At 43.3% G+C, this 27,678-nt stretch overlaps 1 protein-coding gene and 1 long non-coding RNA gene across 4 annotated transcripts in view; one reads left to right on the top strand and one right to left on the bottom strand.

Moving 5' to 3' along the window:
* AGO1 (argonaute RISC component 1) overlaps nt 1–27,350 on the bottom strand; it is a 33,940-nt gene extending 6,590 nt beyond the window's left edge. Inside the window, exons 1-15 of one of the 3 annotated variants that reach the window (XM_072974804.1) lie at nt 27,095–27,350; nt 21,926–22,109; nt 19,460–19,580; nt 18,835–19,016; nt 18,304–18,440; nt 17,944–18,078; nt 17,706–17,793; nt 16,920–17,067; nt 13,021–13,140; nt 12,525–12,647; nt 12,253–12,386; nt 9,011–9,195; nt 3,526–3,685; nt 3,250–3,340; nt 1,966–2,160 (exon numbers count right to left, since the gene is read on the bottom strand). In XM_072974804.1, coding sequence (XP_072830905.1) covers nt 1,966–2,160; nt 3,250–3,340; nt 3,526–3,685; nt 9,011–9,195; nt 12,253–12,386; nt 12,525–12,647; nt 13,021–13,140; nt 16,920–17,067; nt 17,706–17,793; nt 17,944–18,078; nt 18,304–18,440; nt 18,835–19,016; nt 19,460–19,580; nt 21,926–22,109; nt 27,095–27,119 — 2,028 coding nt within the window. In that variant the 5' untranslated portion in view covers nt 27,120–27,350. Of the gene's footprint in view, nt 1–1,965; nt 2,161–3,249; nt 3,341–3,525; nt 3,686–9,010; nt 9,196–12,252; nt 12,387–12,515; nt 12,648–13,020; nt 13,141–16,919; nt 17,068–17,705; nt 17,794–17,943; nt 18,079–18,303; nt 18,523–18,834; nt 19,017–19,459; nt 19,581–21,925; nt 22,110–27,094 lie in introns of those variants that run through there. The other 2 variants (XM_072974803.1, XM_031684022.2) reach the window with 2 other exon arrangements.
* Nucleotides 1,704–7,892, top strand: LOC140700713 (uncharacterized). The gene is made up of 2 exons (XR_012079297.1): nt 1,704–1,797; nt 7,695–7,892. It is a non-coding gene; the product is annotated as an uncharacterized lncRNA (long non-coding RNA).
* Nucleotides 27,351–27,678: the final 328 nt, after the last annotated feature.

Below are 27,678 nucleotides of genomic sequence, written 5' to 3' on the forward strand. Positions count from 1 at the left end.
ACATAGCTTGGAGATACTGTGGGCTCAGTTCCAGACCACTACAATAAAGTAAGTCACATGAATTTTTTTGGTTTCCCAGTGCATACAAAAGCTATGTTTACAATATATTATAGTTTATTTAAAGTGTGCAACAGCATTATGTCTAAACAACAATGTACATACCTTAATTTAAAAATACTTTATGGCTAAAAAATGCTAACCACCATGTGAGCCTTCATTGAGTCATAGTAATAATATCAAAGATCACTGATCACCATAATAAATATAGTAATAATAGAAGTTTGAAATATTGCGAGAACTACCAAAATGTGACAAAGAGACGTGAAGTGAGCAACTGCTGTTGAAAAAATGGTACTGATAAACTTGCTTGATGCAGGGTTGTCACAAACCTTCAATTTGTAAAAAATTCAGTATTTGCGAATCACAGTAAAGTGAAGTACAATAAAAACAGGTATACCTGTACTCGGTTCACCTGATATTTTCCTATAAAGCCTTGGCTTAGAGGCTTAGCATCAGCAAAGAGAACTCACCTGGTTCCTCTGCATAATGAGACCTAACATCAAGACGCAGAACTAAGATTCACAGAGAAGTCACAATGCCCAAAGGGCAATTTCAGGATCAAGAGGAAAACGAGAGTTCCCTATGAGTTCTAAGAACACGCAGGTTTAGGACCACCACAGTAGAGTAGACACATAGTTCAGGAATGGGTATAGAGGGAATAGATAAATTCAGTACTACAAAAAAAGCAGTTAAAAAAAAAAAAGCACAGGTGAAAAACCGCAAAAAGCCACAAGTGAAAAGCCATAGGCAGTAGTTGCCTTGTGGCCTTGGATGTCAGATATAGGGAGTCAAAACTGTATGGCAGGAGTAAACAGAATTTGGAATCAATTAGAACTAGGTTTAAATCCAGGCTTTATGGAGTATACTACCTTGAGCAAGTTACTTAACCTCTTTAAGTCTCATTTTCTCCACACTTACTAAAGTTACTAATAAGATCAGCCTCACAAAGCTGCTGTGAAGACTAAAACAAATAAGTAAAAGCATAAAAATCCTAGTAGGGGCTTAATAACTGCTGATTGCTTTGCTGAACAGCTTGAATTTTAACCCCAGGCCATGTGAAGCCACTAGACATTTCTGAACAGTGAAGTGATATGATAAATTTACCTGGTATTTTAGGAAACACTGGATGACTTGGAGAAAATTGAGCATAATGGTTAAGAGCATAAATCTTGGAATCAGACCAATTTGTCTGAATCCCATTTCTACCACTTAGTACTAGCTTGGGTGACACTGAAGAAATCATTTAACATTTTCAAGCTTCAGTTTCTTCATGCATCAAATGGAATAATAATAATTATTATTTCATAAGGCTACTGTAAGTATTAAAAAGAACACATGCAAAGTGCTTAGTACAGCTCATGCACAAACGAGGTACCCAGTAAATGGTAGTTACAGTACTGTTTATTAAACGGTACTCAAAGAGTTCAGTTCAGTACACTAGTCTAAACAACAGAATATGAAGGCTGAACAGGGAGGAAGAATAGCAGGAACCTTGTAAAAAGTAAGATCAACAGCAGTGGTTCTCAAAGTGTGGCCTCCAGACCAGCAGCATCACCTAAGAACTTGTCAGAACTACAAATTCTAGGGCCCCATTCTAGACTCACTGAATCAGAAATTCTAAGGGTAGGGCCCTGCAGGCTATTTTAAAAAGCCCTCCAGAAAATTCTGATGGATGCTAAAGTTTGAGAACCACTGGTCTAAAGAATCACTCTTCAACATGAACCAACTATTAACTAGGTACTGAGGGTCTTCTATTGTAAGAATGGTCTGTTGGTGATTGTACACACCACCTCTCAGTTGTATCTCTGTGATACAACTTAGCTTAGAAAAGGCAGCAGTATCCTCTGCTACCATTAGGCCCCACTGCCTCAATGTAAAGGTTTTCTAACCTACTGTGAGCCCTACCTGGGGGAGCTGGCCTTCAGGAACACCATCTCGGTAGAAAATGATGCGGGTAGGCTTGAAGCGGGTGGACTTGTAGAACTGGATAAGCAGCTCACGTACCATGTAGGATAAGTCTTCAATGATCTCCTGCCGTGGTCGCTGCACTCGCACAGTAGCACAGTAACGGCTGGGATGGGCATCCATACTGCCTACCACCTGATAATCAAAGAGGCAGGTTCAGCTCCCAGAACCTCCACCCTCCCAACACTGTTAGGCTGTGGGTTTGGGAAAGGCATCTTAGCAAGAAAACTATGCAATCAAATGAGTAAGTTTCTGGATTCAAAGAGCCCTGGTTTCAATCTTTGTTCTATCACACATGTGTAAGTTATGTAATCCGTCTGATCTTGTTCCTCTTCTCAAATGGAGACAGTAATACTACCTGCTTGCAGTGCTGTTGCGGCACAAATAAGGCATGGTGCACAGGGCCTAACCCACAGTACATACTTGATAAGTTTGATTTCCTGTCCCTTGTAGAGGGGTATGTGACGATCTGGCACTACTAGCTCAAAGAGTGACTTCATACAAATATAACTCTGTTTGGTTTTTTTTTTCAATTCAACTGCTAACCCCAGGAACCATAGTGAGAAGTGTTCCTGTGAGTGGTGAGAATAACATCATTTCCTAAGGGGACGGTGGCCAGAGCCTAGGATGGATGGCCACAAGGAAAATAGAGATAAGGATAGTATAGGGTCCCCCTGCATTCACTGAAATAAGCCCAGTCTGCTTAGAGAAATGTGAGGGTTGAGGAAAGAGAAGTGGAAAAAGAGGCCTGGTCCCTTTAGTAATTCAGAAGCCCCTATGAGACAGGGGAACAGAGAAATCAGGAGACGGACTGGAGAGATATTTAATCTACTAGGTGGATTAGGGGTAGGAATGGGGACGAGTAAAGGACAATCCTAGCAACTAAGTAACTCCCTTAAGAGGGATTTTGAAGAAGGATATAGTCGTTCTCATATCCCAAAAGTGGACACAGAGAGAGGGAAACTGGAACACAAAGCAGAATTGATGGAGACGAGGCCAAGTCTCTAGCCAAAACCTACACCCTCACAGCTGTCTCTGAAAAGACGACACCATACAGAATTAGTTTTATTAAGATACCAAGGGAGTGGTTAATGGGGATGATCAGCTGAAATAAAAAGATCTCATGAAGGGTCAAGCATCAAAGCTGAAGGAAGGAAATCATGTGTAATGTTAGGAACTCAGAGCTAAGAGAACTTTATAAGGAAGTTAGAGAGTATCACTCACTGCTGTGATCGAAGGCTTTTTCCCATCCCCTGCCGGGGGGTGTGTAACATCCGCTCCCAGGAATATCACTGGCTGTTGAAAGACGGCAGAGCTAAGCAAGGGACAGAAAACAAATGGTGAGGAGTTGGGTCTTCTCTTCCTGGCACCATCCAGCACCCACTTTGGTTTTCTCTCCCTTGTGTCTGATTCACTCTGCCCAGACAGGGTCCTCTCTTTTCATCAATCCCCAGTATAGTACCTTGTTTGACAAGGGCAAGTGGGCAATAGAGTTCATACCGCTGGTGTGGGACTAGGATGTTGTTAATGCCACCAAGTTTGACATTGATCTTCAGGCAGAGGTTGGACAGAGTCTGAGGTGAGGTCTTGACCACATTCTTCACTTGCACACACTGTGTAGCCATTCCCAACAGTGTATCTCCAACACGTTTCACTTCAGCTATGAGCAGGGAGAGAACTGATTAGTGCATTCAACAAATATTTACTGAATGCCTACTAGATGCCAGAAGTATACACGGTGCTAGGAAACACATGGTCACCAGAAACACAAAGGGTCACTACTTTTCTAGTGCTTACTATCTAGTGACTAATTTTAAAAATCATGAAGAGTACAACAATGATAAATGCTACAAGAGAAAACCTCATGGTGCTTTAAGAGTATATAATATGGGGTAATAACCTAGTCAGGAAAGGATTCTTGAGTAAGTACTGACTAAATTGAAATCTGAAGGTAGAAAAGAACTTAGAAGGGAAGGGGACTATGGGGGAGTATGGGAGACAGCATTCCAGGCAGAGGGAACAGCATGCAAAAACACACTCTGATAGGAGACAGCAACATATGTTTGAGAAACTGAAAGACCAGAGTAACTACACAGGAGAGTAAATGAACCATGGTGTGAGAGAAAGAATGTGGTCATTAGATTGATCTAGGGAAGAAAGGAGGGTAACTTATACTAAGAAGATAGTTTTTAAGATGGAAAGAAATAGATTCAAGAGATATTTAAGAGACTTGGAGACTATACACGGGAGTAAGGGAAAATAATTTTTATGGATAACTTATGAGTTTCTAGCTTTTGTAACTGAATAGATAGATCATAAGTTCTTTTTGAGACATCTTGAGTTTGAAGCGTTTTGGTCAACCCAGTGAGGATATCAACAAGGCAACTGAGTACAGTAGTTGGAAGTTCAAGAGCAGTGTAAAATAGAGATACAAATTTATGAGATATGTAGGTACAGGTAGTAACTGAAGACATGATCTTTGATATCATCAAGGAAGAGAACAGAGTGAAAGAAAAAGAGGGCTTAGATTTGGATCTTGAAGAACTCACAATAATTGCAGAACAGGAAGATGAGTCTGCAAAGGACAAAAATTCAAAGAACTCAGAGGAAGATCAAGACAGTGTTTTATCACAAATGCCAAGGGAAGAAAGAGAGTGTTTCAAAAAGGAGCAAGTGTTCAACCAACTCAAATGCTGCTGAGATAGGAAAAATGAAGATCAGAAATGTCTTTTGGATTTAGTGACAGTAAGGCAAAATTTAATGTATAGAGGTAAAAACTATTTTGGTGCTATAAAGTACCAAGGAGGAGATACAGGATCAATGAAGGGTTTGATATGTTTTTAATGGACAAGGCTTGAACATGTTTAAAAAGTTAAAGGGATCATTTCCATATCCAAGAGATAGTGGCAAACCAGTGTCTCTAAAGAGAACATTCAGAAAAGCCAGATAAAATATAAACATCTTTTTGAAGACAGCAGAGAGGTGCCAAGACAACAAGAACTGGAAGAGCTAACACTCCAGAGAGGGAGAAAAATCTCACAGAGGTGAGCCACCTTCTGCAGCTGCTTTTACCCTGGGTACATTTGCTGACTCTAGGTGTGGGCAAGAGGCTGAGATTCCAGGCTTTGCACTAACAGAAGAACCACTGCCAGGGGACAGAGAAAGCAACAGAATTTCTGGCAGAGACGGACTAGTTCTAAATGTGAAAGGTTAAAAAATAAAAATAAAAAAACCCCCACAGACTAGTACCTTCATGACCTTGGGGTTTCTTAAACAGGCCTCAGAAAGTACTAGCCACAAGGGAAGAATATTGATAAATTGGACTAAATTAAAATTTAAAATTTCTGTTCAACAAAAGAACCTATTACAAAAATAAAAAGGCAAGCCAGGAGCAAAGAGGACATGTCTAATACACTAATATTAAATAAAATTTAATATTAAATATTATAATACATTTTATTATATGTTATATACATTATATCATATATATCACATATATATGATATTATATTATAAACCTAATATTAAATAAGAAAGGAATTATAAAGAACATCTATAAATCAATAAGAAAAAGATACTGAAGCCAACAAAAAAAGGAGAAGACCTGAGCAGGCACTTTTCAAAAGAGGCTAGTGAAACAGACAACAGAAGAATAAAAAGAGACTCAACTTTACCAATCATCAGAGAAATCAAAAGCACAACAAGTCACTAAACATACATAAGAATGGCTAAAATGAAAGGGAACAGTACCAAGTTTGGTAAGGATGTGGAGTATCCAGATCTCTGGTATGCTGGTGGAAGTATACATTCGTACACTTAAAAACCTCTCCTAGATAGATATCCAATAGAAATGGACATATATGTTCAAAGGACAGGTATAAACTAAAACTAAGTAAACATGGATAAATCTCACAAACATAATGTTTAGTGAAAGAAGCCAGATATTAAAAAAAAAAGTACATAACATATGATTTCATTTATATCAAGTTCAGACAGTCAAAACTAATTTATGGTGTTAGAAGCCAGAATAATAGTGGTTGCCAGTGACGGAGAATTGTAGTGATTGGTATCCTGGGGTTGTGTTAATGTTTTACTATCAGAACTAGGTAGTAGTTACCCTGCTGTGACACTTTGTGAGAATTCACTGAACTGAACACATAAGATCTCTATATATACATCACACTTCAACAAAAAATTTATATTAAAAAAGATGATAGTATCAATTTAGTGGAGATGAAGGAGTTAAAAATACAAAGGACAGAAAGAAGTATGGTACCACATTAGAACTGGGCAAATGTGACACTGCTCTTCTGCAGTCTCAGGGCTACCACAGTGGACCTCGCTTTGACCATCATTTGGCCCCCAGGAAGGAAGGTGAAGGATTTTTTAGAAGAATTTGACTACTTCTCTTATCTGCAGACTTAATTCTAGGCAGATGGCCTCATTATCCAAGGAATAGCATGTAAGTGGAAGAAACCCAAGGTCCTAATCAAGGTATGAGACTAGAGAGAGGTGTAACATGACTGAGCTCAGGGAAGGGAAAATTCTCTGAGTAAGCACTGCCTTCCACAAGCATGCTGTGCTATACTCCCCAGGCAAGCCAAAACACTATATTCTCCCTTTATGAAGGGAACCAGAAACATGGATAATTATTCAAGGCAGTTCTCCTAAAAAGCATCCTTGTTTTCTCAACCTTAAAAGGGCCCTCAATTTAAAGCTTAAGAGAGACATGTATTGGAGGTCAAACAACTTGCCTCCATAAGTACTGAGTATCACGTCAGTGAAAGGCCCTACCTTGGGTATATATGTGAAGAAGGAAGAAGGTTTCAGAGCAGAATCAGATCTACTCCATGCTCAAAACAATATCAAGCTAGGTAATAACTGATCAGCAGCCTGATAAGATTTCTAGAGGAATCCAGAAAGAGGCAAGTTCATCTACTAGGTGAGATGACAAAAGAAAGCTTCCAGGAATAAGCACATTTAAATTAGGACTTGAAAGATGGAGAGAATTTTAAGGGCAAGGTAGAGGATTAGAATATTAGATTAGAATTAGGTATTCTAGGCAAAGGCAAATGATATTAGCAAAACCAGAGTCTGGAAAGCATAGACAAAGAATGAGCATCATTTCGGGTATCTACTACATCACAGGCACTGTGTTAGATGCTGCTTTTTATGTAATTAATTATGAGGTTCAGAAAGGTTTGGTAATCTGCCTAAGCCAGTAAACTGGCATAGCCAGGATTAAAATCCAGTTCTACCTAACTCCAGAACAAATGATCTTTCCTGTATGTGTGGCAAAGGGAACAGTAGAAGATAGAGTTGAAAAGGTTAAACTAAGATCAGGACCCTAAAAAACTTTTATTTTTGTGAATGTGGATCAATGAAGGTTTTGGGGGGAGTATAATCACAAAGTCTCATCCAGTAACCTATTCAAGAAAGATTTAAGGGGGGAGGGTATAGCTCAAGTGGCAGAGCACATGTTTAGCATGCATGAGGCCCTGGGTTCAATCCCCAGGGCCTCCTCTAAGAATAAGTAAATAATAAATAAACCTAATTACATCCCCCAACCAAAAAAAAAAAAATTAAAAAAAAAAAAGACAGAACTAAGTTGAGAAGAGTGCGTGGAAAGCAGGGAATCATCTTAATATTGTTTTTTTTTTTTTAAACAGCATTAGTAGTAAAGCAAAGAGAAGACAGACCACCTCTAAAGTCTGGATGGAGGTACCCAGAAACAACTGTGATGCCAAATACTGAAGACAGAAGTAAAGAGAAGGGCTTATTGGTAGACAGAGAAGACAAACTACTAAAGAGATGGTTCACCAAAACACTTTACAATAGCAGAGACCACATATACTTTATTCACCAAAGATCTAGCAGTGTTTTTTTTCACACATAATAAATGATCAATAAACTCTTGTAAAGTTAGGTCAAAGGGACGGATGGGAGCTGCAGAGAGGTCAAGGGGTGAATCAAGATTTTAATAATACATTATTACATATAATAACAATAGTTGATGACTGAAACAACAAATAGATGAGAATTTCACTAGAATAAAAACACAGAGAGGGCAGAGTACAGAAATATGGAAAATACCAAGCATTTCTGGTAATGACAAAAACAATTAAGGAGAGACAGGGGAAAATGTCAAAAAGAGGAGAACTGAGAAAGGTCACTGGTGACCCTCTGCAGAGGTTTAGGAGAATGGCAGAGCTAAGATAGATGAAAAAGGCTATGTGACTGGTGAGGAAGTGGGGTTAGAAAATGTAAAGAACGCATTCAAAAAGTTTGATGAAGAAAAACAAGAAGATAGGAAGACAAAAGCTAAAGGAGATGGCATGATTGTGGCCATGTGCTCTAGGACGGGGAATCTGAAGATGTTTGAGGGTTAAAGGGTACGACGTCCCAAAGGTAGCAGGATGGAACAGAAACAAGAGCACACATGGGTGAGTAAGGTAAGAGGAAGGACACCTCTTCCTTTGAAGCAGGAGAGATGGAGAGGGAGAAAAGACTAAGAAAAAAGCAGTGAGTCAGAGATGTACATAGTCATTCTCATTCCTAAAAGAAAGGAAAAGACAGGGAAAACTTTTGAAAAAGTCCAAGTCATTCTCAGGGAATGGAACACCAACAGAACCACTATAAATTCTGCTTGAGTGTGCTGCACTCTGTCTTGACGGACAATGCACTCCTACGGATGGGAGTCTGAACTGACCCATCTCTGTAACTGGCCAAGCTTAGCCTGGCATAAAGACCAGCACACAGAAGATCCCAGTAAATGTTACTGGGAGGGAGTGTGAGCAGGTAAGCAGGACCTGGAATGACTAAATGGCTCATATAAGCTGATATTTCTCCTACAAGAAGAACACTGACATTAAAGAATAGCCCTGGCTAGAGCCAAGAATCCATATTGAGTCATCCCTAGGAGCTTCCAGGGAGCTACCCTAAGAAGAGACTTATCATTGTAATCACTATCCCAAGAGAACTGTACCATACACTGGCGTCTTCCCTGGCAGGATGACGATAATGAGCTGCAGCCCTGAGTAGGTGTTCTTGAGATGCCGGAACATGGGCTCCACGCTGTCTGCCCCCTGCGCGTATTTGCAGAAGCAAGGTTGGCCCTGGATAGGCATTCCTGCATCCTTGGAAATCTTCCGCAGCTGGTCGGTGAAGTTCCTGTAGCACAAGCATGGTCATAACAGGGGGCAGTAAGTCCCATTTTAATATCTCTGACCAAAAGTCTCCATAGTGCTAGGCATCTAGCACTATGACACATTCTAAGATAATGAGACATCATCACATCTAATGTAAAAAACATATTTATAGTTGAGTAAGACAATAGAGAGCTTGCTAAGTGTTCAACGGTACAAGCAGAGAGCTGAGGGAGCCCAGAAAAGGGACCTGCAGGAATTCTCAAAGTCCTCCACCTTGTCCCACTCAAGCAGCTGGTTCCTATGCTCTAAGTGCACAGCAATAGGAAGGTGCCCAAATGGAAGGCCTCTTTGCTCAAATTAAAATAAATAAGGTTCCAACAGTGATTAGAGCACAGGAGATACTCAGTAAAAGTGAGCTCCCTCCTCTCCCATTGGTTCTTTGAAGCCTGAGAACAAATTATTAAACAAGCGTCTTCTTTTCGCTTTAGAGCTTTACCCTATGAAAGGAAGACAAAGTTGGAAAACTAGTACACATACAGTAGATTAAAAAAAAAATCAAGCTACATAAATATAATGACAGACTCAAAGGAGCAGCAGGAAATTTAATTTGTGAAAATCCTGCATTTAGATTAAAAGCAACAATGTATAAATAAAGAATAAAAGCAATTGCTTAGTGGATGTTATTACACAGCATATAAATACCAATATGATAGATTCAAAAGCCTATGCAGTGAGAAAATAAGTTTTCTCACTTATTCAGTGAAAAAACACAAGATAAATACAATACTGTTGTGTGAAATTTTAAATCACTTATGTACATATAGGCATATAAAACACATAAATTGGATAGGAAGGTTATAGTAATTCATGACAGTGACTGCATCAGAAGGGAGGAATGGAACTAGGATGGAGGATATAAAGGAATCTTAAATTCACCTGTAACATTTTATTTACTTTTTTAAAAAGGATAAAATAAATATGACAATACTCTGGATGATGGATACATAGGTGTTTACCACATTATTCTTTTCAAAATTAAAAAAAATCAAAATAAAAGCTAGAATAAAAAATACAATCTATTATTTCACATGAATAAGAGCCAGGGCTCTGATGGACTACAGTGTTTCCTCCATTTCTCTGCTTTGTATACAACTGCAACATGGCTACTAAAAAAGCCAACATGTTACTAGATTCCATTAATAAGTGGGTCTCTACTTCAAATAAAGTGTTATTTCCAATCTTCTATTACCAGGTCACACTTGGAATATTATGTCTAGTGCTGGGGGCTACAAAGTGTTGAAAGAAGTCTAGGATGGGGAAGGTCTTAAAATCCTGTCCTAAAAGTGACATAGCTGAGATAACAGGGCCTGATTAGCCAAAATAAAAATTCTCAGGGTTGACCCTTTATTCATCCCCAATTACCAATTTCTCCACTTCCACCTTCATCTCTTCCCCTTCTGTCTCAATGGAAAGGATGACTTCTCCTATGCTCTGGATCCCATTCCCTCATATACATGTAGGAACTATCTCCACTTCCTTTCTCATTTCTCTAAGTTCTATTTTCACTGCGCCTTCTCCCTGGACAATCTCATCCATTGCCATAGCTAAAAACTTTCAAATCTTAATCTTTAGCCCAGAACCATACATCCATCCAACTGGGTATCATTGACCCAAGTATACAAGTCACATTTTTATCTCCTGCTTCCAGGGACCATTACAAGAAGGGCTTGTCTGATGAACTGACTCCTTCCAACACTGAGATTCTAGGTTTATCAATTTCTGTACCCAGAAATATCCAAAACAATGAACTGCTTCTCAAAAGAACTGGATAGGGGAAGGACGTGGGAATGAGAGAGAAGCACGCTGAGAATTGAGCTACCAACAAGGTGACAAAAAGGCACAGAGCTGGGAGCCTTTCTAATATCGCTAAGGGCCAGCCCTCCAAAGCTTGGCCAAGGCTAAGGGCAGCCTGACCTAAATAGGGCTAAAATCTCATTTAAGAGAAACTCTAACTGTGATAGTTGTGTATCTGTGAGGGGAGAGGGGGTACCAGAGTCCCCACATTCATCAGATGCTGCTGTAACTAATTCTTACGAAAACCCCAAGGCCAGCTGAACCCACCAGGGCACACATCTGTTTTACCCTCGCTACTGCCCAAAGTGGTCAGCTCTACCAACTTCCTCAGCCCCAGGGAGCACTGACCTTACTACAGATCCAGAGGGAAGGAGCCACCACTTCAGAAGACTGCAAGAATACTGAACTATACATTTTAAATAGGTAAATTTTGTGGTATTTGAAATATACCTCAATAAAATTGCTAAAAAAAAAAACTGCAGTGACTTCCTCACTTACTCATTCAGTCACTCAAGAACATTGCTCCCCTAACTTGTTCCTTTAAACCATTTGGCTATATCACTTTGTTCTTTCTTCACTGTTGTCATCTACTCCCAGCCCTTCAGCCACAGTTGGTTCAGAGGCCCTTACAACTCTTGTTCACCTAATTCAGGTCACTTGGACCCAAATGAACAAATTCTGTGCACAGGAAAGGATAGCTCAAGAGTATCAGCTGAAGTTTTATTTCCAATTAAGAATATAAGATTTGAAACTGCAGATTTGATTTGATCGCAATCTGACACTTTCTTGATATGCAAACCTTGTACCAGTTACTTAACCTCTTTGAGCCCCAGTCTCCTTAAAATGGAAATAACACCACCCACTCACTGTGAAGATGAAATAAGAGAACATAAAATTAGGTACAGTGTTGGCATAAACATTATAGTCATCACTACTACTGTTTACTACCATTGTTAATAATTATAACCATAAAATAATTCAGGTCTCCACTAGGAGATGCATGCTCTAAAATCATCTTCTCTGACACAGATATGGCTCCTTATCAAGACCCCTGACCACAGATGGACAGAAAAAAAGCAGGCAGAAGTTTGAGCCAGATAGCACAGAGGGGCAGAGTCAAGGGTCAGAAAGAGCAAGCTACTGATCAAATCTTGAGAGTAGAGGAAGCTAGGCAGCTCTAGGATCCTTCCCATTCCCTTCCACCCATACACCCAATCCTCCTTACTTGAGCACCTCTTCTCGACACTGTTTTTGGGGTGCGAAGCAGGCGATGGCCCAGACTTTGATCTCAATCCCATTGTAGAACTGTTTCCCCCGCATGTCCCAGACACCCTGATTGGGTGTGGCAATGGCCCGGTTCTGGGGATAGGCAGAGGGGGCGCCCAGGTGAGCCTCAGTAAAGCCAGGTGGACAGGGGAGCAAAAGCTCCTCCTAGCTATATAACCCAACCTCCCCCCACATGCCCCAGAGATGTTGTCTGGCCCTGACCCTGCTCACCCGGCCGCCGTACTGCAAGATGGGCGCCGGCAGCACTCGCCCTGTCACCTCCGTCATGTCATCCTTCACCTTGATCCCAAATTCCTGGATGTAGGGATCTAGGTTGTAGCTAGCATTCTTCATCTGCAAGACAAAAAAAGGGGATTTCAGGGGAGCCGAAGTTTGGAAATACTGCTCAGCTTCCAGGTCCCAAGCAGAAAGCTCTGAAGAGTAGCTGAGGCTGGCAAGCAATAGTCCTAAAAAGTGGGGTTGGGGGGCGAGTGGAAGATGAAGTAAGAGGGAATGGACAACACAGGGACGTATTACAGGAGGGAAAAAGAGATAGGAAGGAAAGTAGCTACAGGGTCAAGAAACAACAGCAGTCCTATGGAGTCCCAGGCAACAAATCCAGGATTGTGTTTTCCTAAGGGTCCTGCCAAGGCAGAAAAGCATCTATGCTACCAGGGACCCCAATGACTGAGCAACCACGCATACATTTCTCTACAGCCCCACTGACCAGACGGCTGATCTCCTCCTGTCTGTCTGGGGCCGACCTAGCTGTAGCCTTTATCATGGTCGAAGTCTGGTTGTCGGTCAGCTTCTTAATGCAGCGCTGCCCAGCCACAATGTTACAGACCTAAGGAAACGAGAAGAACAGGTAGCTCTGGCTTAAGTACAGTCCACCCTGTACCCAGAGCCCCACAGTAAGGGAAGAGATCTTGGCTGTCAGTCCTGGGAAGAAGACTACAAAATCCCTGTGCACAGACAAGTTAGAAAATATCCACGTGCAATACAAAGGGCAATATGGCCACTTTGTGATTGAGAACTTGGGATCCAGAGCCAGATCCAGGCTCAAGTTTCATGCATTGTTAAATGAGAACAGTAATAATCTCATAGGGCTGTTTGGACACTAAATAAAGCACTTAACGAACCAAGTACAGTTCTGCAACATAGTAAATACTCAATAAGTTGTAGCATAAATTATTATTTACCAAAGGGCCCAAAATAGAGCTCTTCTGAATACTGAAAAACTCTATATACACAAACTGGATTCCTAGACAGTAGGCAGCTCTCCAATGGTGGCAGGCAGTCAGTTGCTCCATACTGCAACACACCAGGAGAACGAACAATAGCTCTTAACTCTTGAGCCTCAGTCTACGGATAATCACTGAGCCCTTGGACTACAGAAATCACTGTCTCTATTGGCTGACAGTGTCCTCTGTTGTTGTGAGGAATATCCTGCCACATGGTTCCTCTGTATTGCACCCAAAAGAACACAATGGAAATCAGAAAAACTTTCTAGTGATACACAAGACTTTCATTACCCAATATACTATATTCAGGAAGCTGTGAACAGAAAGCCTTTGGCAGGGCAGAGAGAGACAGTAGGTTTGGAAGACTTAGGTTTGAAGGCCAGCTTTGCCAATTCTAGATGATGTTACCTTGGACAGGAGTTTTAACCACTCTAAGACTCTGCTTCTTTAATTTCAGTCATGGGAAAAAAACACTAGCTTTCTACTAAAGCTGTTGTGAGGATTCAGATGAAATGTAAAACTTGCTCCCATAGGGCCAACACTGTAAGTTCTCTTCCTAACTTCCAGAGTTCATGTTGAACAGTGGTAGGGAAAACCACCAGGACAAGGTCAGCTGACCTTAAACTCTGTGTCTCAAAGAATACACAAGTTAGTCAATTCACTGAATGAAAACCCAGAACTGTTAAAATTTGTGAGGCTGTTCTTTTAAAGGCACCTTGGAGTTGTAGCATTCTTTACAAATGATTTCAACTACAGACTCAACACTAGAAAAAAGACTAAAGCAGGGATGTAGAGAAACTGGACCCCTTGTGCATTGCTGGTGGGAATGTAAAATGATACAGCTGCTGTGGAAAACAGTACGGTGATTCCTCAAAAAACTAAACACAGAAATACCATGTGATCCAGTAATTCCATTCTGGGTATAAACTTAAAATAAGTGAAAGCAGGGACTAGAACGAATATTTGTATACCTATATTCACAGTAGCATTATTAAGAATAGCTAGGAAGTGAAAGCAACCAAGTGTCTATCAAAGAGTGAATGGATACACAAAATGTGGTAGATACATACATTGAAATATTATTCAGCCTTAAAGAGGAAGGAAATTCTGCCATATGCTACAATATATCCTTGAAGTCATTATGCTAAGTGATACAGGACAGTCAAAAAGGATCGCATATTGGGGGCAAGGTATAGCTCAGTGGTAAAGTGTGTGCTTAGCATGCATGAGGTCCTGGGTTCGATCCCCAGTACTTCCATTAAAAATAAATAAATAAATCTAATTTTTTAAAGAAGGCTATATACTATATAATTCCATTTACATAAAATGTCCAGAACAGACAAATCCACAGAGACAGAAGTAGATCAGTGGTTAGTAGGTGGTGGTGGAAGGGTAGAAGGAATGGTAAGTGACTATTAATGGGTATGGGCTTTTTTCTAGGGGTGATGAAGATGTTTTAGAATCAGATAATGGTAATGGTTGTGCAACTCTGTGAATATACTAAAACCCACTGAATTGTACATTTTAAGAGGGTAAATTTTATGGTATTTGAATTATATCTCAATAAAGCTATTCTTTAAAAAAAAACAAAAAACCTGGCTACAATTGCCTATGTGATCTGACCTTGCACTTCTCTCTGAACTCATCTCCTACTACTCTTCTCCTCATACACTACATGCCAGCCACTACGTCTCCTATCTCTCCGTAAGAAGATCCAAGCTCCCTGATGCTTTAGACTTGCTATTTACCTCTTGCCCAGAAGGCTCTTCCTTCAAGTTGTTACAAGGTTGGTTCTACCTCATAATTTGGAACTCAGCTCAAATGTCTCCTTAAAAGACTTCTCTGACCATAATAGCCAAAGTGACTCTCTCATCCCCTCCACCCTATGCCTAGTCCCTTAACCTGTTTTATTATTCTCATAACACTTACCACCATCTGAAATTATCTTATTTATCAATTTAATGTCTACCACCCCCTTCTAGATTGTAAGCTCCAAGACAGCAGGGACCTTGTCTGTCTTGTTAATCTCTATATTCTCAGCACCTAAAAGCATATGACACATAGCTAGAACACAATAAACATTTGTTAAATGAACAACAGTAAAAATCAAAATATAAGTCATTATATTGGGGGGTGGGTATAGCTCAGTGGTAGAGTGCATGCTTAGCATGTATGAGGAACTGAGTTCAATTCATAGTACCTCCATTTAAAAAAAATAACTAAAAAAACCCCAAATTTTAAAAAATACAAGTCATTATATAAGTTATTTACCTTGGAAACTATGTTTAAACAGAAGTAATGTTAATTTGTTAACAAATCTGAGCTTGCAGTAGATATTACCCACACCCTATCTACTTAGCTGGCATTGCCCCTGAAGACTTCTGCTTACACCTCAAAGAACATATTATCATCATTCCACTTTCTGTGCATCAACAGCTATTAACTGAGTCAGAGTTCTTGGGTTTTGGGATCTCTTCTCCCTTCAGTCTAATTTCCTTTGGTGAGTTCTGAAATCCCAGAAGCTCACAGAAGGCTTAAACTTTGGTCCCAGCTATCTGACTCCTGCTGCTAAAACACAGTAAGATGATAATCAAGTGCTTCTCCAACTTTTTCATATGAATCTTCTTTGGGTTCTGTTAAAAGATCCTGATTCAGCAGGTCTAGGTGGAACCTGAGATTTTGCATTTCAACAAGCTTCCAGGTAATACCTATGCTGCTGGTCCACTGGCTACACTCTGAGCAGCACCGGACTAAACAACGAAGCATTCAGAGGTAGTTTTCTCATTATACATTTTGGCTAGTGTATACCAAACCAAATAGAGCCCAGTGGGTCTCCACTTGTATTCTATGACTTAAAGAGTATTACTATTTTTTCTTTAATTGCAGGATTTCAAAGGCCTGCTGAAGCATAAGAACATGACAAATCTTGGGCTAAAACTTTTTCAAAAGGAATACATTGATCACTGAGGAAACAGGATTCACATTACAGGTAATATTCATCTCCATTTTCTGTAAAATAAGGTACACTTGTATCTTTAGGTCATTTAGGATCTCCAGCTCCAAACAGGGAAAGAGAAATTAAGAGAATATGAGTGTGGGTATCTGAAATCTCTGTCCAGAACGAACTAATTACTTATTAAACAGTAAATATAGCTTTCACCTCTGCCTGGCAGTCCTGAAAGAACATGAGAGCAGTACGGGGCATAAGGAAAGAACTCAATAGGTAAGAATGAGGCCTACGTTTCACAGAATGTTCTCCAGAACATCAATTTTCCAAACTTCAAAATAAGGATGAGACTACAAATGGAAGAACAGACCTCTGATGATCAGCGTACAGGTACAATGTTTGTTCCTCAGCCTAGTCATTATTTGGCAGCCTCACCTCTAGAGGCAGGTAGGTATGCTTTTGTTCCTGGCCAACCTGCAGGCAGGGCAGGTGGGGATACTTGAGCTGAAGGTTGTATTTCTGCTTGAAATACTGTGCCACTGTACATTCCACAGTCTGTCCACTCTCCAGCTGCAAGGGAAACCTGTTTGAGGAAAGGGAAAGAGGTGTCATAGCCCAGCATTCAATACCACCTTTCTACACCTACAACCATGGGAAACTCCAGACCTGACTTCATCCCTACCCAGCCTTTTTAAACACCATCGGCACTCATGGGAAAGCAGGCAAACGGGGCTCAAAGCGTGAAGCCAAAGATGTGAGAGGTAAGTTCCAAAACAGTCAGGACCATATCTGACTCATCTGTATTTCTAGTGTCAAGAACGAAGCCTGACACACAGTAGGCACTCATAGTCCAGTATAGTATGAGGTGAAGAAGGTGGATGGAATCAGCGACAGCTTCCCCAAGGTCTAGCCTAGGATCTCAGCTTTCTTTTTCAGGAAGAAGAATAAGAGATTCTAACATTAATACAACTCAGACAGGAGTCAGTGGAAGATGCTTGCTCTATAGTAAAGGAGGACAGGTGGAGACTAAGAAGGTAAAAATGTAGGAGAGTATCAATGGACCTGGGAAGGTTATGGGAGGGATATCAAATTTCTACAGTTTATCTTTGAAAACAGGGCTTGTCCTCAGGGCAAGGTGTAGGGTGGAGAGAGTGAAGAGAGTATGCTAAAATATCAGCCCTCTTCCATCAATGGTAGGGCTTAGCAGCCTTGTCAACTTACGTCTGATGGCTGGCAGGGCGGCGAGTAACATTACACACGCGATATTTCCTCTTCATCTGTCCACAGTGGGTCACTTCCACCTTTAGGCCTGGGATACACATACTGCTTGTCAGGGTTGGAAAAGGCTGCTCCTGTGCCCAGGCTTGGCCTCTCCCCTGAACATAGCCCAAGGGGATTTCCTTTTAGGACTAAAGAGAAAGTAGCACTGATTTCCCTCCCGGCCTGTTTGGATCCTCACCCTTGATCTCCTTGGTGAAGCGCACACGCTGAGAGTCCGTGAGAGGCTTAGGCTGCTCATCTATGTTCCTGATGTCCAGCACCTCACACATGAACTCAATCACTGGCTGCGCCTTGTAGAAGGCGGTGGCTGAGACTGTGGGGACAGGGTAGGGAAAGCTCAGCTCAGGTTCTGTCTTCCAAAATAAATGAAGGCACTGCTCTTTACACCCTCTTCCTTATAGGGTATTGGGATGGGGGAGGGGGTCCCAGGGCTGTAGGGATTAGACTAGGAGTGTGGTTGCAGAGCTGGGAGGGATGAGGCTGGGAGTGTGGTCACTGGACTCAGGGTGCCCCTGGCTCCATAGCTCTCCCCACTCACCATCAATGTTGAGCATCATCTTCCACATGGCAGGGCGCACAGACTGGTGAAAGCCGAACCAGACCTCGCGCCCACCCCCCAGCGGGTGGTAGTAGCCCTCAGGCGGTGAGAAGAAGGAGCGGCCCACAGGGGTGTACCTGGCAGGGACAGGCAGAGAACTGGTCCCTCGGGCACAGGCCCCCACCCTGTGAGGCATCCTGGGCACGGAGGAGCCCTGGCCTGGAAGGCAGGACACCAGGGCTTTAATTCCAGCTCTGATCCTTCACTAGTTGTGTGACTGACCTTGTGCAAATCTCTACCCTTTCTCTGCCCTGCAGGGACAGATGAGGTGAGGTCCAAAGGTATCTAAAAGGGACAGGGCCAAAGCTTTAAACCATCTAAATGTACACATTTGACTGGCATATGGTAGGGCTTCAAAGAATATTTTATTTGAAAGGCACACTGTGGGACCTTAATATATGCTCATTCCCCTCCTCCCCTCATAGCACTTCTGCCACCACTAGTAGCCCAGACACTAATTACATCAAGTACCTCATGGATGCCAGGTGCCTCATGGCCACATCCAGGGCTTGCACAGACTCCAGGGGAACAGGGATTTGGCCACTGACCAAGGCCTCATGCAGCATGCGCCAGCTCACAATGGCTAGCCACTTGATGGAAACCTTGAAGATTCGATCCTTCCCTTCCCCAGGGATTGTCACCTCAAAGTCAACCTTCAGGAAAGAGAAAGGGGTGAAGGGCTGTCAATGCTTTCCCATAGTCCAACATTCCTTGTCATACCCCTACTGTCCTTCACTCAATAGATTTGCCAAGAATCTGTTTCTTAAGCTGACAAGGACTTGCACAGAAGACTTCAGAGTAAATCTAGTCCCTCAGTCTCCAGCCACACTGGCTCACTGCTTCTGTCCCTCTCAACCATACTTAGCAGAAAGTCCTTTAGGTCTATTTTAAGTCTAGCCTCAGTCTGTTTGCAAAAGGGACAGACATACAGTAGGCTAAATAAAAATCAGCACCTACCCATTCCTCACCCTAAGATGCACTTTCTTAACACAAAAGATGAAGGGGATCTCTGGATTGTCAGACTCTAAACAAGCTTCTGTGAGTTCTGCCCCTCCCTAGACCTCTGACCCAGGTCCAGCCTGACTCCCAACCTTACCCGTTCATTGCCAATGGGCAATGCTGTGACAGTGTAAATGTTCTTCTTTCCATCATACACGGGCTTGCGATCACCAAAGATCTGAGGCTTGAAATGCTGGACCATGTATTCCACCACTTCCCTGTGGGGAATAGGAGAGGCAAGTGGGAGCTGAAAGACTAATACTTCAAGCTTTTGGAAGTAATGTGAAGTCTGGGCAACATCCCAACTATTACATTTTCTCTTAACAGCTACTAACCTCTACTCTATGACAGTGCTTCTCAAACTTCAACATTTATACAAATCACCTGTAGATCTTATTAAAATACAGACTCTGATTCAGTAGGTTTAGATCAAAGTCTGAAATTCTACATTTCTAACATGCTCCCAGGTGATATTTTTGGTCCTCAGATCACCAAGGCTCTGAAGGACCTAAAAGAGTGGGTGTGAGCACCTTCTGAGCTGGTGGGTAGGGGGCCTGGGGCTGAGAAGAGAAGGGCTTAATCCCAGGGTCTATCTAGAATCAGAAACAAAATTCAGGCTGCTCCAATCCCCAGGCTGATAACCAAAAATGGTAGGTGGGGAAGAGATCTGAACTGGAATAGGAATAAACTGTGGAAGAAGAACCTCATCTCTTGCATCTCTCTGAAGTCCTTAGTTTCACCACCCAGCTTTCTCTCCATTATCATCTCTTTCTTGATTTCCCTTCCTGTCCTCTGCCACTTTCAGAGATTTCAGAGTATCTATCTGTCCTTCAAAATCCCAGCTCATCCAACTATCTGACCTCTTCACTTTCTAAACCAAAGCTCTTTAATACTACTGGATAAAAAGGTTCAAAATGAACACTGGAAGCAACTATAAACACATGGTTTCAATCCTAATTAAACTTCAGTGCTCCCAGCAATCTTCTTCATATCCCTGATCTTCCATCTTAATGGACTGTGACACATCTTTTCCAGAATTCATTCCTATCTGGTATCAAAAGGCATTTTTAATAACTTTCAAAAGAGTTAAGTGCAGTAGGTGAGGCCATCTACAAGTTCCCAGTCACATAAACAAACACATTTACATATACATGCCTCTTCTATTCTTTCCTTTCACATTTGAAATATCCCTTTCATATATAATTTTTAAACATGAAAATGTTTAACTTCACTCATTCAAGAAACACAACTTAAAATTAGACCAAGATATAATTTTCTACTTAGCAGAATGCCAATGATTAAAAAATCCAATATAGTGGATTGGTGCAGATATGGGAAAGGGGCATCTCTGATACCTTGCTGATGGGAGTGTAAGTTGGTACAACTTATCTTAAAAAAAACTGGCAATATCTCAAAAGTTTTAAACATATTGTGCCAGCAATTCAGTCCTAGGAATTTATCCCACAGATACACTCATATTTGAGTGCAAAAATTTATCTATATTAATATTCCACAGTTTCATTTTTGTAGCAAAAGTTTGCACTCACCCTAAACGATCCTTAACAGTTTTATTAAACAGGTTATAATACATCCATTCAATAGAGTACCTATGGAGTTATGCAAAAGAATGAGGCAAATACATATGTAATGATATATATTATTTTTCAAAATACATTGTTCAGTGGAAAAAGCAAGGTGCAGAACAAGGTATATAAGAGTCTACGTTCTGTGCATTTAAAAAAAGTGTTCTATATACATATATGCTCGCATATACATTTAAAAAATCTAGAAGTATACTAAAAAATGGTAACAATCAATGTCTCTGGGGAAAGGGACTAGGAGACTGGCAACCAGGGTAATAGGAGATACTGTTCACTGCTACTTTTTTTGTAGTATTTAAAACTTTTTACATTGCACATATATATTTTCCAAATAATAATAAAACAAATTAATTTTAAGAATAAATATTGCTTCTTCTAAGGTTAATTCCTCCAACTGTGTATCCTAGATGTCCTCCTGCCTCAGCAAGGACATCCCATTCATTCTGTCCCTCTCTGTACTGTACCTTTAACCTCTCTTCACTGGCTCCTTCTCCATTTATAAACATATTCATGTCTCATTCTTTAAAACTTTTCATCATTTATTCATTTCAACAAATACTGAAATGCTGTAGGCACTGTCCTTGACCCCTATAATCCTCTCTAGCCAACATATTCCCTCTCTCACCGTTCTTCACCCTCAAGCTATCTAGAAAAAGCTATCTGCTCTCACTATCCCTACCACATTACCCCCCACTTATTCCTTAACTCACAATTAGGATTACTAGCCCAACTCCTCCACTGAAACTGCTGTGGCAAAAGGTACCAATTATCTCCTAAGTCAGATCTAGTGATATTTTTCAACATTTGCCTTACTTAGAGTCTCTTTCTCAAAAACTTTCTTGAATTTGGTGATACTACCTTCTACTAGTTTTTCTTTTACCTCTTTGCATTCTCTTTCAAGGTTCTGAGATTCAGGAAAATAAGGACTCCTGGACTTGGCGGCTTAGGTGTATATCACTTACCGGTTGACTCTGCGAGGACACTTATCCGGCTTGATATCCACCTCGTAGTGGTAGACGTCAATCTTAGGGATGTCCACCTCAAAGTAATTGGCCAGGAGCTTGATTGGTTTCCCCACAGTGCCAATGCCAGGCCGGCGAGGTGCCTGGAACACCTGCTGCAGAGGGGGCAGGTAGGCGCCTGCAGCTATAAGACAGAGAGGCTGGTGAGGGTAGAATCTTGTATATTCTTACCACTCTAATCAGAGAAGGTCAAGGCCTCCTAGAACAGGAGCAGCAGACTATAGGGGAAGTCTCTTTCTTGCCTACCCAGTCCAACTGAGGGCTTCTACTGGCTCAGACAATCTAGGCTCATTTTTTAAAAACTTTCCAGTAGGAAAATTACCCCTGTTATCTATCTTAAATTCACCAAGTGAATACATAATAACTTCCTATTACATGTTAAGTAGGGGGCTAAATCTGGCTCCAGTAACTAAAAACTCTTTCTTCTACTAGATTAAGACATCTGCCTCCAACAGCTATCTAGCAAACCAAGAAAGCCCTATTATCTGTCAGCCTGATGCTCACTTCACTCATCACCACCCTGAACATGAAATAGCATCATCTTAATGCTCCTCTGCACCGCAGGTAGGAGGAAGATCCAAAGAAGGCCAATGGGGGTGGGGGGCAAGAAGGATGGGGGCAGTGTTTGAGAAAGGATTAAGGCAACTGAATGGCTGATGTTGGAGAAAAAGAAAAGGAGAAAAGACTAAAAGGACAGAGTTTGGAGACTAAGGGAAGGAGAGAGGCTGAAGCGGGAAGCTGGTGAAGAAGCTGAAACTAGAGGTCACAGCAGAAAAACACTTGAATTGGGAAGAAGAAAGGCTGAAGTTAGGGGCTGGGGCAAGACAGGTTAGAGCTGGGGCCCCAGGCAAGAAGCAAGGTTGCAAGTGGGGAGACAATGAGGAAAAAGTTCAAAAGAAGAAAAAGCTAGGGAATGAAGACAGGCTAAATATAGGAGACTGAGGCAAGAGTAAGCTACAGGAAAGGACTTGGGATGGAGGGGCAGCCATTAGCATGATGGCTGGAGAAGGAAGAGATGACTGGCTCTGGGAAGGAGAACACAAGATTCTCTCCACAGTCCACAGCTCCTTCTACACAGTGCCCAGACAGAAGAAGGGATCAAATTTAAGAGAGAGGAAGCCTTTGGGAAAGGACTAGGGAAGCGCCAGCTCCCACTACTTTCTCCTCTCTTGCCACCAGCCTGATTGCTGCCCCTAGTTTTATTTTCTAGCTAGAGGGGAAAGGGAGAAAAAAGGGAAACTGCCTAAGAGAATTCTTTCTCCACATCTACTATTGTTCTTGCCGGTAGGGGACCAGCCCAGGTGGGAAGAGAGAGGGATAAACCAGCCCAGAACCTCCTAACACCAGAGATCTGCTTTCACTGTCTGCCAAGCTGGGGGGATGGGACATATCCTTAGTTGGGGGGTCAGGAAGAGGTCAGAACCATTTAAGGGAGGGGCATGCTTCCCAGAGTTAAGCTGCTGTGTCTCCTTCTAACCACCTGTCAAGCCTACCCCACTCTGCAGACAGGGAAATGGAGGCCCAGCCTGGGGGGAAAAGGCCTTCAGAATGCAGCCATCTGGGGAAGTGAAAGCTTAACCACTAGCATGGCTACCTATTCCAGAAAGAGCTGGACAGAAATTGTACACAAGCCATAGACAGATATACACACACAGAAGGACACATTTCTCTATTCTATACACATCTAAACACACGCTTAGACCTTAACAGTTTATCTTTATACACACACGCCTTACCACCCTAGACTGTGAGTTCTTCAAAGATTCAGACTGTATCTGCCTTGGTCAGTGCTGAATCTCCAGTGCCTGGCATACAGGAGGTGTTCACTATACAGATACTAAATGAATGAACAAATAGATCCATAGACACACTACAAAGAACACACATACATACACAACACACAAACACATGAACACCTAAAAACAGCAGGAACAATTATAAACCCTGAACAGGACAAACATGACCCTAAAAGGATGTAGCTGATAAGAGACAACCTTCCCCTCCCCAAGTTCTTACATTCCATTCATCTCCTTAGCCTCCCAGGCAGAATAATTGTTTGGAGTCTTGGGAGAAAGACATCCCCTAGAGCTCAGTAGAAATGATGGGGGATGGGACAGACACTCTAGCCTCAAAGCCTTCTCTTCCCCCAAAATAGGACTATACACCAGACTTAGCCTTAGGCACCCTCCACTCCAAGGAGGCTTTGGGAAAACAGGGGAGAGAGCCCCCACCCTCCCTTTCACCCCCAAACTAGGGAAGGCAGAAGTAAGAGGGAACCTCTCTCCCACTCCAACCCTCTGCAAGACTTACAGCAGTACAAAGTTCCCCCCAACCCCACCCTGCCCCCAGCTTTTAGTCTGAGAAAGGGAGACACTTCCCTTCAGATCCAGACAGGGACAGACGGCCACTTTGTGATGCAGATGAGGGCCCCAGCACAGAGGACAAAGCTTGGGCCTTGGGGGAAAGGGGCGGGGCCCTTCCCTGCAGACAAAAGCAAGGAGGGAGGGGCTATGTAAAGGACACTCCCCCTCCCCCATCCCCAACCAGCCCTGACAAGGAAAAGTAACAGAGCCGAAAGGCCTGGCTCAGAGGTTCCTTCCCTGCAGTTCCAAGGCCCACATACCTCCCAAGAAGCTAGACTGACCATTCAAAGGACAAACTCAAGGCTGGGTTAGCTGTCCGGTAAGCAAATAAGAGGCCAATCCCTTCAAAAAGAATCTGTCCACACGTGAGTACACATAAATTATTAAATATCCACACGTGCTTAACCATTTATGTTCACACATTCAATTCAATAAACAAACACGTACTTGTGGCAGGGCCTAGACATTCGTTGATTCCACAGATAAATCAGTCACCACCTCTACCCTCTGGGAGCTCCCAGTCCAGTGTATGTGCCTGAAACACACCTGAGCACAGAAGGCACACCTGGAAATAAGTCCAGTGAAGCCAGCAACAATACCTTGCTTTGTGTACTATGTCCCCCAACCTCCAAGAGAATAGTCTGGGCCTAGGAATGAGGCAGTTATGGGGTCCCTCCATTCACAGCTTCCAGATTTAATTTCAATTACATCCTTTGATGAGTTAAAGCCTGCTCCATTAGGCTACAGCCAACTCTAGACATCAAGCTCTAGTTTCTTCCCTAGAAGCTTATTGTAACAACAACAACAACAAAGTAAATTTTTCCATCACACCAGAGCCCATTAGGAATTCATCAGAATAAAATCATTAGCAGTCTGGTATGGATGCCAGCTCCCAGCAATCCATCTGGACCTCTGTGACCTACTCTCACTCTAGTCCACGGGTTGTTACAAATAGTCTTCCACCCAGAAAACCAGGAGAGTTCCTGGAATGGAGCAAGGGGCTTAAAAGAAGGAGGAAATGGTTTTCTGAAGTCAGTTGCTTCCTAAATGCCATCTTAAGACTTACATAGCCTTTATAAGGTTGTTTTCGTAAAGGGAAAGAAGTCACTAAGTACTTATAGACTACTGAATGGATGACTTGAATGAGTTGATAGGAGCTATTTCCTTGAGGGAGTTAGATCTGGTATAAAAGTCAAAGTTCCTTCAACTAGAATGAAATTCATATCCCAAGTGAAATGAAATTCATGTCCCAAATGGAAATCCTATTCCCACCCCTAGATCAAATGGAAGGAAGTGGTGAGACAAGACCTAAAGGATTCCCAGGTCCAGACTGTTCCCCCATCAAAAGGGTAAGAGACCTAGGACACAGGAGTTGCTACCACTCCACAGCCCATCCTGGGGACTCTGGTCTTCTTGGGGCAGCCCTGCCTCAGTTTCTTTTCTGCTCTTACTTCTTTTTCTCTTGACTGTGAATAAGAAGTTAAGGCTATCACCTGGGATCCACCACGGTGAAGTCTAAAAAATCCTTCCTATCCCAAACAACTTATTTGTGACAAAAGGCTAGCTTGGCAACCTTGGGTCTAATAGCATGGCCCCGACAGTTTCTGGGGAGTAGAGAGAGGAAAAAGCAAAGATACCCTAAGGGGGATAGCAACCATGAAAACATTTAGGTATAGAAAGATTAAGCTGTCCTCTTAGGAGACACTTCTGACATCATTATCCTTGGATTAAAAGATCCTAACTCTACTACACGATCAGAAACGTGCAAACCAGGCAGACAGCTCCTAGGTAAACCTCGTCCTGGCCTTAGTCCCTCAGTAACCAACACATTCTCTAAGGCCTGTCCTCAGGAAGGACCCGTCCTCAAAACATTGCCTTGGTCTCCACATTCTTTCTTAATCCCAGTGGCAGAAAAAGGCACTCTGGCAGTTTCCCTCAACCCATTCTTGGCAAATTGTGACAGGGTTTTCAGAACGAAGTGCAAGAGCCCCAAGATGAGGAAGGGGCCCATTTCCACTTGTGCTCTGCTAGCGATGACTTTAGAGAGAATGCACCCAAACAGCGCGCTCCTTTTTCCAAGCCAAACCTGGAGGGATGTTGGGGGGGGTGGGTATCGGGCAGCCACGCCCCCACCACATCGGGCAGCCCCTTCCAGCAGCCACCTCCGCGCATGCTCCGGCGCCTCCGCTCCAGCTCCCCAGACTCACGGGGGGGAATCCCGCGGCTGGATCCCCACCCACCGCCCCCTGACCCTCGCCCCAGCGTCAGGCCCGGCTGGGGAGGAGCTCACAGCCCAGCTCTGGCGCCTTCTCCCAAGAGACACCAGCCAAGGCCAGCCCAGCCCCGTGGAGCCCCCGCCCCCGGCATGCGGCAGCTCTGGGCCCATCTGTGTCGACCCCCTCCTCTCCTGGACACCTGGATCCCGCCCCCTGCCACCTGCCGGGCCTCTCCCCAGGCCTCCCGGGATCTCCGGGGGTCCTTACGTGTGTTCAGGCCCTTCTATCAGATCACTTCCCACCTCCAGGAGTGCATACAGCCTCCTTTGATAAACGGCCCCCGTATCAGCGCTCCCTTCTCAAGATTTCCCCCGGAACTGCACACAACCCCTTCAAACTGGGCCCCCCATCTCATAAGAGCCCCTTTCCTCACTCAGGAAACCCTTTCTCACTCGGTAATTCTGCTCTTCACGCGGGAGTCCCCTGGTCCTTGGAGCATGCACCGTCCCCCTCTTCTGGGGGGCCCTTACCTGCTCCCGAGGGTCCCGCTTCCATCCCATATACCCGTGCGGAGGTCAGGCGGCCTGGAGACTGTGGAGTCCAGCGTGAGGGGCCTAGGTACCCCGCACTCTAGCTGCTTGGGCTCCCGGGCCGGGCTCGGCTCCCCCCCCAAGCCCGGCCGCTCGCGCCGCCGCCCCCGCAGCCTCCGTTGCCGCCGCCGCCGCCGCGGAGCCTGCGGCAGCTCCCCCCCGCGAGCGCCCGGCCAGCTGCCAGTGCGCAGGCGCGACCGCCAGGCCCAGGGGGCGGACGGGAACGAGTCAAACGGGGCGCTCCGACGGCAACAAAGGCCAATGGAGAGGGGCGGGGGCACCGGGGACCGGAGGCAGCGGCCCCTGGCGGTCACCCGTCACCATGCAGCCCGGCAGAAGGGCTCCGGTAGAGGCGCCGCGGAACCGCGCAGCGGCGTAACTGGGGCGGGGCGGGAGGACACCCTCCCGCAGCAGCCTCCGGCCCTGTCTTTTCCCCCAAACAGGTCCCTCCAAACCTATAAACAGCCTCCCCACTTCGCACAGAGCCTCGCACACAGTTCCATCTCATTCCCAAGCCACCCTCA

Source organism: Vicugna pacos, chromosome 13 (assembly GCF_048564905.1).
Source record: "Vicugna pacos chromosome 13, VicPac4, whole genome shotgun sequence".
Lineage (NCBI taxonomy): Eukaryota > Metazoa > Chordata > Mammalia > Artiodactyla > Camelidae > Vicugna > Vicugna pacos.